General features: G+C 36.8%; 2 protein-coding genes across 5 annotated transcripts in view; one reads left to right on the top strand and one right to left on the bottom strand.

The window, feature by feature from the left end:
- The window catches only part of phc3b (polyhomeotic homolog 3b), a 16,326-nt gene extending 3,050 nt beyond the window's left edge, over nucleotides 1-13,276 (bottom strand). Inside the window, exons 1-11 of one of the 4 annotated variants that reach the window (XM_039685098.2) lie at nucleotides 13,124-13,276; nucleotides 10,417-10,620; nucleotides 9,238-9,327; nucleotides 8,970-9,119; nucleotides 7,542-7,658; nucleotides 6,634-6,874; nucleotides 5,218-6,053; nucleotides 4,678-4,837; nucleotides 2,799-3,049; nucleotides 2,439-2,577; nucleotides 1,495-1,609 (exon numbers count right to left, since the gene is read on the bottom strand). In XM_039685098.2, coding sequence (XP_039541032.2) covers nucleotides 1,495-1,609; nucleotides 2,439-2,577; nucleotides 2,799-3,049; nucleotides 4,678-4,837; nucleotides 5,218-6,053; nucleotides 6,634-6,874; nucleotides 7,542-7,658; nucleotides 8,970-9,119; nucleotides 9,238-9,327; nucleotides 10,417-10,593 — 2,276 coding nt within the window. In that variant the 5' untranslated portion in view covers nucleotides 10,594-10,620; nucleotides 13,124-13,276. The other 3 variants (XM_039685100.2, XM_039685099.2, XM_039685103.2) reach the window with 3 other exon arrangements.
- A 1,343-nt stretch (nucleotides 13,277-14,619) lies between these two features.
- On the top strand, nucleotides 14,620-17,473 carry LOC120488392 (uncharacterized). The gene is made up of 5 exons (XM_039685109.2): nucleotides 14,620-15,035; nucleotides 15,200-15,258; nucleotides 16,162-16,245; nucleotides 17,015-17,088; nucleotides 17,161-17,473. The coding sequence occupies exons 1-5, from the start codon at nucleotides 14,740-14,742 to the stop codon at nucleotides 17,176-17,178; spliced, it is 531 nt and encodes a 176-aa protein (XP_039541043.2). The 5' UTR covers nucleotides 14,620-14,739; the 3' UTR covers nucleotides 17,179-17,473.
- The last annotated feature ends 698 nt before the right edge of the window (nucleotides 17,474-18,171 follow it).

Genomic DNA, 18,171 nt, shown 5'->3' with positions numbered 1-18,171 from the left:
TAACCACAGATGTAGTTCACCACATTACCTATACGCATGTTCCAGTTGACAACCAGAACAGTTACAGTTACATTTACACACACACACACACACACATATATATAAAAGATCAAAAAAGTTTTAGATCGTTAAGATTTTTTATGTTTTTAAAAGTAGTCTCTTCTGCTCACCAAGGCTGCAATTATTTGATAAAAAATACAAAAAAACAGTAATATTGTGAAATATTATTACAATTTAAAACAGCGGGTTTTCTATGTGAATATAGTGAAGTGTAATTTATTCCTGTGATTAAAGCTGAATTTACAGAATCATTACTCCAGTCTTCAGTGTCACATGATCCTACAGAAATTATTATAATATGATGCTCAAGAAACATGTATGATTCTTATCCATGTTGAAAACAGTTTTTTACATTTTTATTTCAGGATTCTTTGATGAACAGAAAGTTCAAAAGAACAGAATTGATCTGAAATGGAAAGCTTTTGTAACATTAATCACTACCATTCAAAAGTTTGGGGTCAGTAAGAATTTATTTTTTTATTTTTGGGGGAAAGAAATTTGAAAATACTTTTATTCATCAAGGATGAGTGAAATTGATCAAAAGTTAGAGTAAAGACATTTATAATGTTAGAAAAGATTATATTTTAAATAAATGCGGTTATCTGAACTTTCTATTCATCATAGAATTTTGAAAAAATGGTACACAACTGTTTTCAACATTGAAAATAATAATAATTTATGTTTTTAGAGCATAAAATCAGCATATTAGAATGAATCCTGAAGGATCATGTGACACTGAAAACTGATGTGTAATCAGCAACAGTAATGATGTTGAAAAATCAGCTTTCAAATGACATTTTAAAATATATTAAAATAGAAAACAGTCATTTTAAATTGTCATAATATTTCACAATATTACTGTTTGTCATTTTTTTTATCAAATAAAGCCTTGGTGAGCAAAAGAGACTTAAAAACATAAAAAAATCTTACTGATCTAAAATTTTTGATTGGTAGTGTGTGTGTATATATATATATATATATATAGAGAGTGATATTATCATTTAAAACCAAACAAACTGTATTTTTGTTTTTCTTTGTTCAATATTTCTTTAAATATTTGTTATTTAATGCAATGCTATTCATAAACTTTAAGGTGTCTAAATACTTTTTGCGGCCATTGTAAACATGCATATTAATTTGCTTCTGATGGAAATACCCTTTTCACCACCACACAAAATATCTGTTTGTGTCAATTAGTCATGCACACCTCTGTTATTCTTGAAGTGAACTCTTGATACATGCAGGAAATCATGCTCAGGCCCTTCCAGTTGTGGTTTCTGACTCCACCAAGCAAGAGAGACATTTGCAATGGTGTTGATGGAGAGGTTGTATGTGCAGATAATACAATTTAGGCACCAATTCATTGTGCCAGCCATACTAACAGGTTGTTTATTGTACTCTATCAATGTGGTATATCATGTAAGGGAGGTGTACCTCTTGGCACAGGATTTGGAGCAGAAACGCTTGGAGCGTGGGAATGTTTGGGCAGTGCCTTTCCTCTTGCAAAACTGGCACTGCAAAACAAGCTTGTGGCCCCGTACGATACCATCTTCAATGAGAAACAAGATGGAGGAAAACAGATTTTATATTTAGACAGAATCCTGTAAAAATATTGTTTTGAAAAAAACTGTAATGTTTCAGTTCAAAGCCTTGTGTGCTATTATGCTAATGCTGCAATATTCTGATCCAAAACCTTGTGTCCTAAATGATGTACTATACACTATCCACTCAACCGTATGAATTTCATGTTATTTTGTCATGCAATGCAATATCAGAATCTAACAGCCCAACCCCATCTGCTGTGCATCATCTGGGTACTTAAAATACACTAACGCCAGACCATGTATCATTGAGAATGAATAAAATACAATGTGAAAATAAAATCGTGCTGCGGCAAGGCAGCATGGGTTAACCCAGGCTAGTGTGAACACATAACTCACACTATTTATACCACAAAATGGCATAGAATAGTGCATAAGTACACAAATTAGGACACAACTCTTTTCTAAATGCTAAAATATTTTGATCCACAAACTTGTTTGCAGCTATGCTAATGCTGCAATATTCAGATACAAGTGCTTTAATGCTAATGCTGAAATATTCTGATCCAGAACCTTGTGTGTCACTATGCTAATGCTGCAATATTTACATATAAAATGCAAAGCACACACAAATATTATAATAAATAGTGATTTTTTTTAGTCCATATCATTATTGTAGGAAAGATCTGGAATGGTGTCAATGGTGTCTTCTTGCTTGTGATGTGGTCCTTGACGGCTTTGCTAATTTTACAAATCCCTGTAGTCAGCCATAAGTGGTTTAGTTAAAGATTACATGGCATTTTTTTTGTAATAAAAGAAGAAGTGTGTTTTACTTACTGTTTGTAACCAAATCCTCATCATCCGAGTCTGTTGAGTCATCTGGAGGTTCTGAACTAGAAGGGATGAGTTCTGCTTCCCTCACCCCATTCATCCCAGACTCCTGGGCAGGACCCACCATCAGAGATGACCTACTCACCTGTGGGTAATTACAAATATTGTGAAATATTATTAGAATTTAAAATAACTGTTTTGTCTAATATGTAGATTTGCTGCTCAAGAAACATTTCTTATCATCAATGTTGAAAACAGTTGTGCTGCTTAATATTTTTACATGATACACATTTCCAGAATTCTTTTATGAATAGAAAGTTCAACATATCTACTATTCAGGCAGAGGTTGATAGATGTTTTGTTTACCGGGAATGGCTCCAGTCCCTCCTGTATAATAAATCCTTCCACGAGGTGTGTTAGAACCAAAGGTTTGGCCGCTCCTGATGGTTGCTGGACCTCTGTGGGTATCATTTGACTGACGGTGGGAGGCTGAACCGGTGGTCTGTCCAGTACAGGGAGAAACCTTGGAGGAAAGCAGCTGTCCACAGGAGACATATCTAACGGCTGAGTCATGGAGGACTGGATGGGTGACATGTCAGAGGAGAGGCTGGAGATTGCTAGAAAAAAAATGTAGAAAGTTATGATATTACCAACTACATCTATAAATGAGGTCTAAAATCTCAGGACACTTTATGGAGTTCTTAGTTATATATAAAAGCACCAACTTTCTCAGATGTTTCTCCTAACACATTCAGAATAATTTGGACAAATTTGAGATTGAGATTATATTGAAATAACTGAATTTATTTTGCTAACCCTAACTAACTCTAATCTCTTCAGAAACTGTACAAGAGACACATTTGACTGACAATGGGCGGTGACAGCGCAGTGGATAAGACACATGCTTTTGGTCTGATATGTTATGGCGCCGTTTTATATATAAACAATATTTATATTTAATATTTATATATATATATACAATATGAATGTTAGCCAGAGGAGAACTGGCCCCCAACTGAGCCTGGGTTCTCCCAAGGTTTTTTTCTCCATCCAATCTGATGGAGTTTTGGTTCCTTGCCACTGTCGCCTTGCTTTTGCCTTGCTTTGGATGGCTTGACAGCTCTTCCTGCTGAAATATTATCAAACTTTTATAAAGCACTAAAAGCAGCAAATAAAGTGTCCGATAGAAGTAGGCAAAAGGGGCTGCAATATGCGTTCGAAGGCTATATTCAAGACATACAGGTGAAACGCAAGAAACAACAAGGCATCCAAAATAAGAGGCAAAAGCATAACGTTACCGGTCACAGTCAAAAAATGAACCACCGCATTTCCTACTAATCGAGACGGAGGCTGGGGGACTAACAATATCAGGGAGCAACACTGTTCATGCAAAGCTGGGTAGGTCTCTATTCACTTCTATAATCGTTATTTCAAAGCAAACGGACTACACAAGTATAACGTTGTATTTATTAGCAGCGTGTGCTAGCGCAGTGTTTCCCAACCCTGTTCCTGGCGGCACACCAACACTGCGTGTATTCTTTGTCTCCCTTATCAAACACACCTGATTCAACTCATCAGGTCATAATCAGATGACAAAGAATACGCGCAGTGTTGGTGTGCCGCCAGGAACAGGGTTGGGAAACACTGTGCTAGCGTATCAACAACCGGTATGAGAGCCGAAATCATAACCTAAAATATTATAAAACGGTCTAACTAGTATAACTTCACACTCACAGTAAGGTTAGAAGTAAAAAAAAGATGTGCTTGTTGATCTTTGCGGGGTTTAGCTGACTGAGGACATCCACACAGTTTCCAAAGACGACACTTGTCAGGATTTTACTTCGGTTTTGGGAAGGGAAAAAACGGACACCCCCTCTAACCTCTCTGGGAAACGCTTATCTGTGTTACAAATGCCCGAGGCACAACGTTTAACCATATTTTGGCTAAAACTATGACGGTAATAGCCTGCCGAGACCAAAAATATGAGACGTCTGTGTTGAAAGTCAATGGAGCGCTGTGAAAAAGTGTCCGACCTCTGTGGGAGCTCGTTCTTGGCTGTGCTGTGATTGGTCAATCTACATTCTAGGGCGTGGCTTAGCCAAAGGTGAATTAGGTTATTTCTCATCTGAAAAGCATTTGACTTGAGCAGAAATCTCCATTTAATTTGACCGTTGTCTAGAAGAAATGTTAAAATGACTTGAAAATATTTGTGATATTTCTTTTATACAGATAAGTCTCTGTGTACCTGAGTGATTGTCTGACTGGGTGGACATTTCCTCACACTGCTCATCTTTCTCAGCTGGCCAAGGTGCGACTGAAGGCGACAGTGTCTCGTTCTTCTGCGACGTCTTCATTTGGCTGTCAGTCCTTGAATCCTCTGTGCAGACTGTCATCTTACTCGAGATCTGAAATGAGGAGATGTTACTGTAGTAGCATCATTAACATACTATTATTGTTTAGTTAATATTTCGAATTCTTTTTTCTTTTGGTTTTAGTTTTCTGCTAACAATAACAACCCTGGTGAAAAAAAGTAATGAATAATGTTAGACTGATATAGGCCATGAGTAATAATCAGACCATATGTGGCATATCAAGTGTTTCCCCTTGTATCATTTCCAATTTTGAGCAAATTTCGAGTAAGAACTGTTTGTTCAATTTCAGCAATTTGCCATCATTAAATTGTCTTTTATATTTGTCTATATTGTTCTCTAGATATCATAACAGCCATTGTATAACCCATATTGGCCAAGATGTTTGAGTGATCATGCATTGTGCTTCTTCTAACCTTCTCCGAAGTTTCACTTGATGGCTGATCTACGGCCACCGCCTGGGGGATTTTCTTTTGAGGTGCTGGACTTTTCAGATCTTGAGGAGTCCGGTCTAGTACATCCTTCTCCTTCTGTTCCTCTTTTCTGTCTTTTGAGTCTTTTAACGACAGGGCCGTTTGCGTGGGGCTCTGTGAGGTCAAAGGGGATTGTGGCGGCGCGAGAATGCTGCTGGTGGACACCAGGGGCAGCACTGGAGAAGGAGGAGACGCCCTTTGAGGAGACGCCAGCGGCGGGGTGGGGATGAGAGGGGTGGCCGCTGTGGTTTGTCTGGAGGGCGACAGCTGCACCAGCTGTGGGCATGGGTTTGTAGTCCGTAGCGGCTGGGCAGGGCACTCTGGTTTAGAGAGCACGGGCAAGACGAGCGGTTTCGATTGGTTGAGATCGTGAGGGGGGGACACAGTGGGTGTTTTTGATTGGCCGTTGGTGCACTGGGCAGATGCAGAGGACAACGCGATCCTCAGCAGCTGTTTTGTGGCCAGTAAGGATCCACCGGGTGAGGAAGACCTCAAGGGCAAAGTCAGGGTAGGGGGTGTGAGGTGAGACCTCGCAGGGGAAGGAACTGTGATGGGCACTGAAGCGCCCTGCGCCGACATGCTTTGTGACGGCTGGGTGGACGGGCAGCGCTTCAACTCTGGAAGAGGCTTCTTTGGTGTGGCGGGGGGTGAGTTGGGGGGTGTGTGCCTCTGATTGAAGGGGTGCTGGGGGATGCTGATCTGGCTGTGAGGCCTCTTGAGACCGCTGCTGTTCAGCTTCTGTTTTGCTAAGGCGTGGGCCTGTGCAGGTGCGTACAGGGCTGGAGACAAGAACAAATAAGAAAAAAAATTCACAGTTCGCAAAACATATCTCTCCTACAAGGGTTTTAGTCCTACCTATTTATAAAAAAGGTTTCTTATTCACATCAAGGCTGCATTTATTTGATCAAGAATCCAGTAATGTTGTGAAATATTATTGTCATTTTTTTAAATAACTGTCATCTATTTTAATTAGTGCTGTCAAATCGATTACTGGTGATAAATCACATCAAACATAAGTCTTTGTTTACATGATATATGTTTTTATATATTATTATATTTATACATTACAAATATGTCATTGTGTGTGTGTGTGTGTATTTTACTGTATATACATATTTTTATATATATATATTTTTTATATACACACATATATTATGTAAACGAAATTTTTTATTTTTGAGTGAAAAGAAAGTCTTTTGTAACATTATAAATGTCACTTTTGATTAATTTAATGTGTCCATGCTGAATAAAAGTATTCATTAAAAAAATATTACAGACCCCACACTTTTTTGAACATGTTTTTCTAAATATAATTCAAATATTTGCATTATTTAGAGAGATACACACGTGGCTGCTTACATGGAGGTGGAACCGTAAGATGGCGAACAGGTGTTGCTTTCGTTTGAGCTGTTGGGCTTTCTGTCTTAGTTGCTCCATCTTTCCCTGGAGCATTCGCTGGCTGGCTGGGTCTCAGAAGGAAGGTTGGTAATCTTGGGCACGAAAGCGGAGGGGGTTGGCTTGATGTTGTGGGTTTCAGCGGTAAGTTCGGAGGAATGGTAAGGGTGCCAGGTAGAGGTGGACGGAGAGTCAGACTCTGGAGCTGAAGAACAGAACAGAATGAGAGAGATATTGACGCCATACATTTGGAAAAACAGCATAAGTAGCATAAGCTATATCAGAACATCAGAAAAACATGTCTTTTGTTTTTGCGGTTATGTTACATGAAATTTACGTAGAAAAAAGGTACAGTTCACATAAAAATTAAACATTTGTCATAAATTACTCCCATGTCGCTCCAAACCTTTCTTAAGTGTAAAGCAATATTTAGCAAAACATCTAAGTTCCTCTTTCCATATTTTCAAAATGACAAAAAAAATGTAAAAAAATTAAAGATAATATTCTTACAAAGTCTTACAGAAGTCATACGAAAGTTTTGTTTGAAAAAAAAACCACAACCAAACTCAATGATGTCAAACATGAAACCATTTTTTAATGTCAATAAAGTGAATGAGATTTGAGAGCTGTTGAGGAGGGGAAGATTTTCAAAAAATAATCTCAAATTTTTTGGGACCACGTCACCATTAGTCATTTGTTTTCACAGCATAGTATGAAACATCTCAGACATTCTCCTAAATTTTTGTTGTGTTGCATGGAAGAAAGTAAATGACAAAATTGTATTTTTGAGTGAACTATCCCTTTAAGAACTATCCCTTTAAATTCAGTAGACCAGATGCCTCTATCACATGACCATACATAATCAAGCTCACCTGAGTGGAAGGAAATCGAGGTGAGGAAGAGGAAGGGGTGGAGGAAGAGGAGGAGAAGGAAGAGGAGGAGGAGGAGAGGGCAGGTACATCAGGCCGCACAGCAGACGTTAGAATCAACTGCCAGATGGCAAGCACAGAAAAAGAGAAAAATGAAAGAGAGAAAGAAAAAGACAGAAGGTAAAAAGATAAAGAAAAAGTCCCAGTGGTGCAAAATAGAAGGCTGTTATTTCCTGCCTGTTGTGCTTTTGCTGTGTAGGTGTGATGGTGAACTTCACAGCACAGTGAAAAGCTTTTGATGTGGTCAGGTAAAATCTGTCCTCATCAGAAACATGCAAGCATGCATTGAGTGCAGACCTCTAGACACTAACCCTCCATTTGCTCAAGCCAACATACCAGCTAGTCACACTAGACCATGTGCTGAAAGTAATACAACCTGTAGACACCAATTATGTGTGCACAGCACATACATGCTGATTTAAGCAATAAATACACTATTAACAAGGACTGCGAGTAAACAGTGGAGGGGATAACAGGACAGAGGTTTAGAACAGCATTCATTAAAGGGTTAGTTCACCCAAAAATGAAAATTCTGTCAGTATTTACTCACCCTCATGTTGTTCCAACCCCGTAAAACCTTCGTTCATCTTCGGAACACAAATTAAGATATTTAAGATATTAAGATCGCTCCTGCATACTAGTCCATAGGCTTCTTGAGGGAATGACTCTTGCTGGCATCGAAAAGTCATTAAAGACATCGTTAAAATAGTCCAAGTGACTACAGTGGCTCAATTTTAACTTTATCAAACGACGAGAATACTTTTTGTGCGCAAAAACAAACACAAATAATGGGATAACATTCCTTCTCCATGGGCCTGTAGTCAGTTAACGTAGTGTGATTGTGTAAAGCTATGTCACACGTAGGCTCACTATTGGCCGAAGCTGGTCATGTGTGTGATGCGTGTGACGTACAATAACAGAAGCTTACGCTATTAAACTAGTAACCTGACTCGTGCAGAGGGAGAAATAAACGAATAGTTGAAATAAAGTTGTTATTTTTGTTGTTTTTTTTGCGCACAAAAAGTGTTCTCGTCGTTTGATAAACTTAAGATTGAGCCACTGTAGTCACTTGGACTATTTTAACGATGTCTTTAATGACTTTTCGAGGCCAGCAAGTCATTCCCTCAAGAAGCCTATGGACTAGTATGCAGGAGTGATCTTAATATCTTAAATATCTTAATTTGTGTTGCGAAGATGAACGAAGGTCTTACGGGGTTGGAACAACATGAGGGCGAGTAAATACTGACAGAATTTTTATTTTTGGGTGAACTAACCCTTTAAGAGTTGAAGTGTGAGTCTGGGTAAAAAGAAGTTTAAATTGCATGTGAAGATCTAAAGTTCTGCAGAACAGGACGTGACAGGTTGCATTACCATCTGGGCCCTCAAGAGCATCTGAGCCTGACTCGGATTCGGGCTCTTCCCCAGAAGCAGAGCTTGAGGGGAAATCTTACGGGTGGCCGTAGCAGCAATCGGATTCTGACTTCCTCTTACAAGAGGTGTTGATCCAGCAGGAAGAGAAACCTGATGGTTAAGAAATGGATCAAATCAGTGTAAGTTAAACCATAAATGTCATGACATCACCCATAAAATGAGCATAGTTTTTGAGAGCTGGTGCTTATATGTTGTTGCACACACACACCGTTTTCGGGGTCTGCTGCGAAGATGAAGCTTGGCTGAGTCTCTCACTAGGTGAGAAGGAAGGTGCCAGTCGGTCCCCAGACAGATTGACCTGCAGGAAGAGATGGTTACAGAAGAAAGTGGTTCATATTGTGAAAAGATTAAAAACAATAGTTACAAGCAGTACTCTAAAAAGTTAAAGTATAAGATAATTATAATATAAAATACTATATAATTTTTCCTTTCCAAATGTGGATTCTGAATAATAATACATTTCCTCACCAACCTGTAATCTTCGGTAACCAAAAAGCTGATGGACCCCATTGACTTCTATAGTATTTTGTTTCCTACTATCGAAGTCAAGGGGGCCAATCAACTGTCTGGTTAACGACATTCTTCAAAATATCTTCCTTTGTGTTCAGTAGAAGAAATAATTTCATACAGGTTTGAAACAGCTTGAGGGTGAGTAAATGATGACAGAATTTTCACTATTTCTTTAATGATCATATATCCATTTATAAATGAATTTGACTGATTTAATTAATTTATGTGTGTACATTGGTGCTCTTATTCCAGTCTTTTGCAATAGTTTAATGAATTCATTAAAGAAATGTAATGATTATACACTTAATCAATGGCTTGCTGACATCGCTACTACTTCTAGCATAAACATGTAATTTGCATATAGTGAAATAAGTGTCAATGAAAACTGACAGGATAATGATTAAAACAACTAATAGATATACATATAAATGTTTGTTCTGATATTAATCATTAATAATAAGCCTTCACAGATCTGTTTGGGTTGGAATAACTTCACATTTACGTAATAAAACTTCCCTTTCCATTGAGTTTGGAAAATTCTGTACACAGTAATGATCAGAATATCTCTTTTCCTATCTCGGAAAATGGCTGTATATTCAAATCTTCTTTTGGTCATTCATTTTAAGTGCCGTTTTGTCAACTACATGACTACATTCATAACCGGAAAACAGTGAGCCGGACTATATGAACAAGGAAGTACATCACAAAGTTTAGTGGAAGTAGTCAATTAATATATTATATTTCAAAAGCATTTATAATCAAAAGCATAAATTGGTGTTTAAAATAATAGTCAAGTATATATACAATTTTAACACATGCAATTGCTAAAAAGGGGCCAACTCTGTGATAACTGGGAGCATGGTTTGAACAAATATACCTGGACCACTTTTCTGTTGGTGGGGGTGGGTTGATTGTGAAAGGTGGTTACAGTTGTGAGTGCAGGGGGAGTTTTCGGGGTGCCATTGGCCTGATGGGAAGGGTTCACCGCTGTGGTGGTCGTGGTGTTGACTGTGCTCTTTGCAGGTTCTGCTTTAATTTGTGGCTCCTTGTCCATTGTTCCAGAGAATCTGGACACACGAAGCTGAAATAAAGTTGATCGTAAATATGTACATGTGAACTAAAGTTCTAACACAAGTCAATTGTCCATTTGTAAAATCTGCTTCCCAGAGCAATTGACTGTAGTAACCTAAATATTTCTTAAAGAAGTGCGGTTACAGTAGGTCTCCCACAGGCAGGTCATTTGTCTATAGACTTGAGCTAAACATGCAAATTTCCAACAGTTTAATTGTATTTGCTTACAGGGCCTGTCTTCTGACCTTATGTAAGATGAAACTCAAGTCAACCAAACAGTTTAAAACAAACTTTGCTTATGCACGAGAAGGAAGGGTAGCACATGACTGATGTGGAAACTGACAAACTTGTAAAGATCTACCGAGTTTCACTTATCGATGACTGGAGAGAGTGGAGGCAGAACGGTGAACAATAATAACTGTGTTTAAATAAGTATATCTGCATGCACCACCATGCCCATGATTATACCTACACTATACTAAACAAGACAATAATTTATGCACATCCGTGGTCCTCCCTTTTCTAGTTATAATTTTTCTGTGTGCTACAAAAAAAGAATGAGCTAAATGATAACACAGCACATATATTTAGAGATTAGATTTATTAAGTGGCTTAATTTATATAAGTTGAATCTGTTGATTCAGTAAACCAAGTTGCATGCAAGACAAAATGTTACTGTTTTAGTTCTAGCTAAATTTCTGAATCTCAAATCAGATTCCGTACAATTGGTGGGCTCTTTTGAATCAACCAAATTAATAGTGCAATTATAATTCTGTATGTGCTGCTATTGTTTGCAATACATATACAGTATGAATAGTAGAACTGATAATCGCACATTATAAGCAATTTCAGAATGGAACTGTCAGAATTGTGAATTAAAAATGTGGATTATCTGAAATAAATGCTGAAACGGAACAACAGAGTATGGAATCTAACATCTGATCCTTATAACCACTTAAATTATGTTATAAAAACACAATTTTAACTGGAAAAGAATGTAAATTGTTCCAGCTAAAACCATGTTAATTGGTTAACTCAACTGTAATTTGCCTTTTAAATTATGATAAATAAAATTATATCAATAAAAGACGATACTTTAAAATTTATTTTAAAACACCAGGAAATTATCTTATAATTTATAGAGAAAATGTATAGGCTATTATATTTAAAAAACAATAATTGATGTAACTTTTAACAGCTTTATCGTTTTTAATATGTAAAATGTACAAATCACCTTTAAAGGAAATTTAAAGGAACGTCTCAGAAGTTTATGGAAAAAATTCATGCATGACATTTGTTTGGATTTTATTTTTAAAAAAGTCAGTTTCTTTTATTTTGGTTAAAAGTTATATACATTATGGTGTTTTATTTTACTTTAATAGGATTATTTGAGTGTAATCTAATGGTGTTTGTGTTTTTGTAATTGAGCTCTTTCTGTTAATAGGTCAAATAGCTCACATTATGTTGGTATTAAAAGTACATCATTTAATAATATGTACAGTTAGGAAGAGTAAAATACACAATCACCAAAACATCTTGTGATATCATTATTGTAATTTTATGGTTAAGTTCTGGAAACACACAACTGTCAGTTTATTATATTAGCCGATCATTATTATTATTATTTTACCTTGAATTTGACCAAAAATGTATAGTGTATTATTATTATTATTATTATTACTGCCCACACCAGGCCGCGGCTGAACAAAAATGAAGCATCTAAAACGAGACAAATCGACTACATTAATAACGTGAAATCGCGCCATGCCTGCACCGTGAAGGCGAGAGTAATGCGCTGTCCTTTGTTTCATACGAGCCATAGAAATAAAAATCCCGAGAGCAAATGAAGCATTCGTATAGTTCTTGAACACCAAGGCTGTCCGTGCAATAACTGTGAAACCTGAACGACATTAATGGACACATACCAGGAAGCGCCGTGCGCACAGGTGCCAGAATGCCACGCGCGTTTTCAATGTTTATGCGCGAGCCGCAGTCATTTGTGAATAAAACACCCACTGTGATTCCTAAAAACCTCCCTGTATTTGTCAAAACATTTCGACGGCCTATAACGGAGAAGCTTAAATCGCAATGAAAACAAATGCTTATGTCCAACAAAAAGCCCGCTGAATACGACTGTGTCTCGCAGAGTCGATGCATTTACGTCTAGTTCATTCCACGGGTCATTATTTTGGAATATATTGAAAATGGGCGTGTGTTCGTGCAGTGACAGCTAGAGCCCCTTGTACGTCCCCGAAGACCTGCACTTCCCTAAATGATGGCGTGGCGTGATATATATAAAAGCAGCTGCCTTTTATCGAGCACACGAAATCCACACGGCTACAAATCACCGTAACTTGCTGTGCATCGAAATACACAAAATGAAAGTCAAAAGGGAAAATGATGATGCTCTGTGCGCGAGCGTGCGCTCCTCCCTTCCAAGCCAGCCGGTCGCAGACCTTTCCTAAACATCCGTCTTTTAACGTGTGATTAATGATCGTTCAAGGTAATCCTACCTGTCCGAAGTCAACGGGCTAGTTCTCCCATCACACACTGACCGTTTTCAGCGACTGCTACAATCCCGTCATGTCCTAATGCGTCAAAGTAAAAGTAGAGAGCGATAGAAATTCATCGGGGTGGTGAATGTTACAGCACCGCTTACAGTGTAGGAGGACCGTACACGCTTCTGTCGTCGAAAAATACACGAGGAAATGTACCTACCTACCTAGTACCTACACTTTGCAGAAGGAATAAAATGCTTATATTTGTCGGCATATGAACCCAATTCTATTGTGTGCAAGGGTATGTTTCTGTATGATGTTTTATATTGTCGCTTGACCGTTGTAAAGCTAATACCAAGCAAAAAGGATAGAGCTTCTTGAATCAATTAGCTACAATCTGAGTAACTGATCACAGAGCTCTTTTTAATTCTTCCTTTTTTTTCTTTCACATTTTTATTGACCCATTGAGACCTATCTTTTCATCTTTGGAAGTGGTTTTGTGGCATGTGGAAGCCATTGGTTTTGCATATTTTGGTTTGGGGTGGATTCTGTAAAAAGGTCTGCTGTGAAAAATAAATAAATAAATAATTAAAATAAAAAAAATGTTAATGCAATGAAGGAGATTGGTTTAATAAATAGAAACTCAAAATAATAATATTACCTGAACCACATTAATTATCTGTTGATTTGACAAAAGATAAAAAGTTGTGATAACAAATCATGAACATTTTTTTTTTTTTACAGTGTGGAGTCAGGGTTGGAGACGTTTAGTTTCACCAAAAAAAAAAAAAAAAAAGAGTTTGAGAACAGAGAAGCATTTGCTGGGATGCAATTTTGATGCCCTCTGACACTCTCAAGTTTCATGATCCTTCATATTGCATTTCACTAGCTAGGCATAGGTCTATGCACCGGTTTTGAACCGTCTTAATAAAAGAGGCTTAAGTTTTATTAACTTTATTTGAGAAAATTAATAGGCAGGCAAGTTTCAGGCTTTGCAACTTGAAACCAAATCGATTTATTTTTAGCCTATATAACGTTATATATTTTTTTTGTAATTACGAAACAAGATTTTCAGGAAAAAAAACATTATACAATATTTAGCAAATATTTAGATTTTTTTTAAACTATTTTCAGAAATCGCTTCCAGCCTTCCAACCGGGGTGGTAACCATAGCAACAGTATACACCTTGGTTCGATAGGTGATCCACACAAAACATATACATTTTCACATCCACAATATTTTTATTTTATTTTCAAAGATAAAGGAGATTCACTAAACATCATACATATCTATCTCATTATTATGATTGGTGGTAGTAGTAGTAGTAGGCTAGTAATATTGGTTACTAATGGGATACCGAGGTCACCACAGTGTACGTCTTGCGCGCTCATTATAATCGGATCACATGCACGCGGTTGCGCTGTCCACGGTTGTCCACTTGACACGCAAGGCTTTGATACTTTCTCGTAGGCTTGAAGTTGAATCTTTTGAATGAAAATATCTGGGGTGTTTTTCAGTCAGAAACCGGTCCATTCAAGAAAAAGTTTCAAAAACGGAATAAAGAAATTTGCGGATAGGTGAGTGACATATGAGAGGTTGAGAGCCTCAATGTTAAAACTGTAACTTCAATATGCCGGACACGAGACTTATAAAGCCGAAACCTATTGCAACGAAACCTACGCATCTGAACAAGAAAAGCAGTACAGCCGAAACAACACCTGCCGGCAGAAGCAGAGATGTCGGTGTCGGTCACCGCAAAAGGGCCTCAAGCTGCCCAAGATGTGTCACCGAACACAAACCCAAAGCAACGGAGAAAAGCACCAAAACAATAAAGGAGAAACAGACCGAGAATTTACCGAGGTCAAAACCTGCAACATGTGCTCCGAAGGAACAACCAAAATCACATTCTCTTTACGAAATCCACAGGTAGGATGAATGCTATACAGTGCCAGAGGCCCCAAAAAACAAATGGTGGATCAGGTCTTATAATCCAAGCATCAGCATTAAACTGTGTTGTTAATAGTTGCCAAAAGTAAATCCTTTAGAGCTTGTTTTGTTTTGCTCACTGACTTTTTTCTTTTTTATGGCAGTCAAAAAGCATTTACAGTATTTGCACCAAACCCAAAGAAAAGACAAGACATTCAGCAAAGTAAGTTAGCCATATACTGTGCTTTTTATTTCTCACTGAATGGGTGATTTTTCAACTGGGGAACCTTTCAAACCCCTTGGATAATTAAAAAAAAAAATGTTAAAAAAGATAATTTCTGTTAAATTGCAGCATACTAAATATTTTAGTGCTTCTTTTTCTTTTCTTCCATTACTTTCTAATAGTAACTTCTAATAGTGTCACAATTGAAGTATTACAATTAAGGGACATTTTATAAATTAAAATACAATTTTCAGTTCAGTTGGTTTGTTTACATTTTTTATAACAAATAATCTGTCTCCAGTGATGTAAAAATGTACTAAAACGTTCTGTTGCATTCATGGAAAATGAAAGTGCTGGCCATGACAAAATCAAAAATATACTTTCTGTATTATGTCATACTTTCTGTGTGATGACATTTGATGAAGACTGTCTGTTTATTATTGCTGTGCAGAAAGTTAATTAGAGTAACAATTTACAGGTTAGACAACAAAGACCTTATTTCCAAGTAATAGTGTCGTTTGACTCTTTGTGAGACTCTTAGTCGGGGTTAGATTGCGGTCAGGTAACTTTAATTCTTGGGAATTTTTATTAATGCATAAGAAAAGCTATGCTTAGGCGTCAACCCGTGCGTTCAGAGGTAAATCAACTGAGTATAATATTTTCAGGTGTCAAGGACACCCGGTTAACCTAAGTTAACAAATTTACCACAGTAGCCTACTGTATGTTTTACAGTTACTTCAAAGTAACAAGTAACAAGAGCACAATCATTCTTATAGGCTATTATACTGAATTCATTTTATGTTTTTGTTGGCAACACTATTTAAATATTGGATATTTCCTGTTTTTTAAGTTTTATAGAAGGTAAAGCTGTCAGCACTCATTGACTGAATGCTTGTTTAACAGAAGCAGAAGCAGAACTGGCAGCTCTGGAGGATCTGCGCTTGAGACGGGCCATGGGTTACATTTCCATATCTCCTAGTACTGTGGGTGAGTCATTCATTCACCAACCATGTCAGAAAACAAATATGTTAAGTCTATTTGAAAGAATTCAAATAAAAAGAATGTGTTATCACCACTAGGGGGAGTTAAAGTGCCTTTTTTTTAATCTTCCTGGGAATCAGGAATAGATTTTTGTCCACTGGACATTATATTTTAATGAATTTCTCTGACACCATACATGTAACAGTTTCACCCACCATGACAACAACGTCTCCTTGATCTTTAAAAATGACTGACATTAAAAGAGTGAGCATTCTTATGGAAATAAGATGTTTTGTAATTATAATTTAAATCTAACTCATTTTCAAACTGTTTGTCATAAATCTACATCTCAGGAAAATGTTACAGGGTTTCTAATCAAAATATGACTTTTTGTTATAAAACAGGGAGACTAGTGAATATGGAAAGAAATTATCAATATTCCTATGAAATTTTAGATATTGAAACTGTTGCCAATTATTACTCATATTATTATACTTCTTTTTTCATTAAATGTTGTCCCAGGAACACATTCATATGCTAATTAGAGACAGTGTATGAATTTATGGACATTTTACCCATACATTACATAAAAGTAAATTGGTATTTCAGATTATTAACAACATATAACAACATTTGTTTTTTAAAAATCCTGAAACCTAAAAATTGATTGGTGAATGAATTAATATTTCATTGTCTTTGTATTTTTTAAACCACTGCAGTGGATACAGCATAACATGTACTACAATGTACTACCACGCATCTACTATTTCCCCAGGTGGATGCCTAACTCTGGAAGAGGTCAGGGCAAAACAACAGCAAGAAATGCAAATCAAGAGAAGACAAAAGCAGGTACAAGACTCAAATTATATTCAGTGAAACAAAAGTTCTCCATACATAACAACCATCTTTTCTCCCTTTCAGGTTAAACATGTATTTTAGAAACTTCTTCAGTTGTGCAAGAATAAAGGCTAGAATACTGCCGACAACAGATGCACATTATTTAGTTTGCGTTTTAATTTTAAAAGTGCAGCTAATTTCCATGGACTTCCCGATGTGACCTTATATTCTAAATGTATAGTATTCACCAAGTGTTTGTGAAATATTTCTGTATGACTTTTAGGTTTATGATGTTGTTTTAAACTCTGGACATTGTTGTTGATTAGATGTGATTTAAATGTAAATACTCCCTGAAAGACGTTATAGACTATGCATATTAAAATGACTTTAATTTACAGAATAAAATGTTAGTGTGTTTGTTATATGCATGCGAACTAGACCAAAGTGTACAATTATTTTTATTTCTTTTAATGTCTTAAGTGACAAGCACACATTGTGTTATTACAACTGTGAGGCACGATGTAGTAATTCAGCTTAATTTGGTCTATTATTTCATGCAAGCGTTCCTCCTGGTAATCTGTTTCTTAGCAACAAGGATTTTTCTCTCTTTGTTTCGTCCTCTGTGTATATTCTGCGAGCCGTCTGCTTTGAAGGTTCCAAAAATACGAGTCCTGTTGCTTGGCAAGGGGAGAGTGACAACATAATGAAAGGAAGACGATAGGTGAGGGCAAATAAATTAATAAAATAAATTATTAAATTCCATGGTAAATTAATCTAGCCGATTGAGTCTCTTCATCTATCGGGTGCAGCAGAATACAGTTTTTCCAATTATACTGTAATGCACTGTTCAGCATTGTTGTTTTTTCGGACACTTTTAATAACTTGTGTTTGCACTGCACATAATTAAGGAACCATGACTATATTGCTTTTAGGTCCTGAAAGATATTTAATTTATTTTAATTATTTTTTTAATTCATGATCTCTTTCTGGATAGCTTGAATTACACTTGTTTTGCCTCCTGGTCTGCCACTTTACCTATTGCTTTTCAACCCTTTGCAACTTTCCAATTCACTCTCAAAATAGCAGAGAAACTGT

This window comes from Pimephales promelas, chromosome 22 (assembly GCF_988280905.1).
Source record: "Pimephales promelas chromosome 22, fPimPro1.hap1.1, whole genome shotgun sequence".
NCBI classification, from domain to species: Eukaryota; Metazoa; Chordata; class Actinopteri; order Cypriniformes; family Leuciscidae; genus Pimephales; species Pimephales promelas.
Note: the sequence above shows the minus strand (reverse complement) of the source record. Positions and strands in the feature narration are given on the sequence as shown.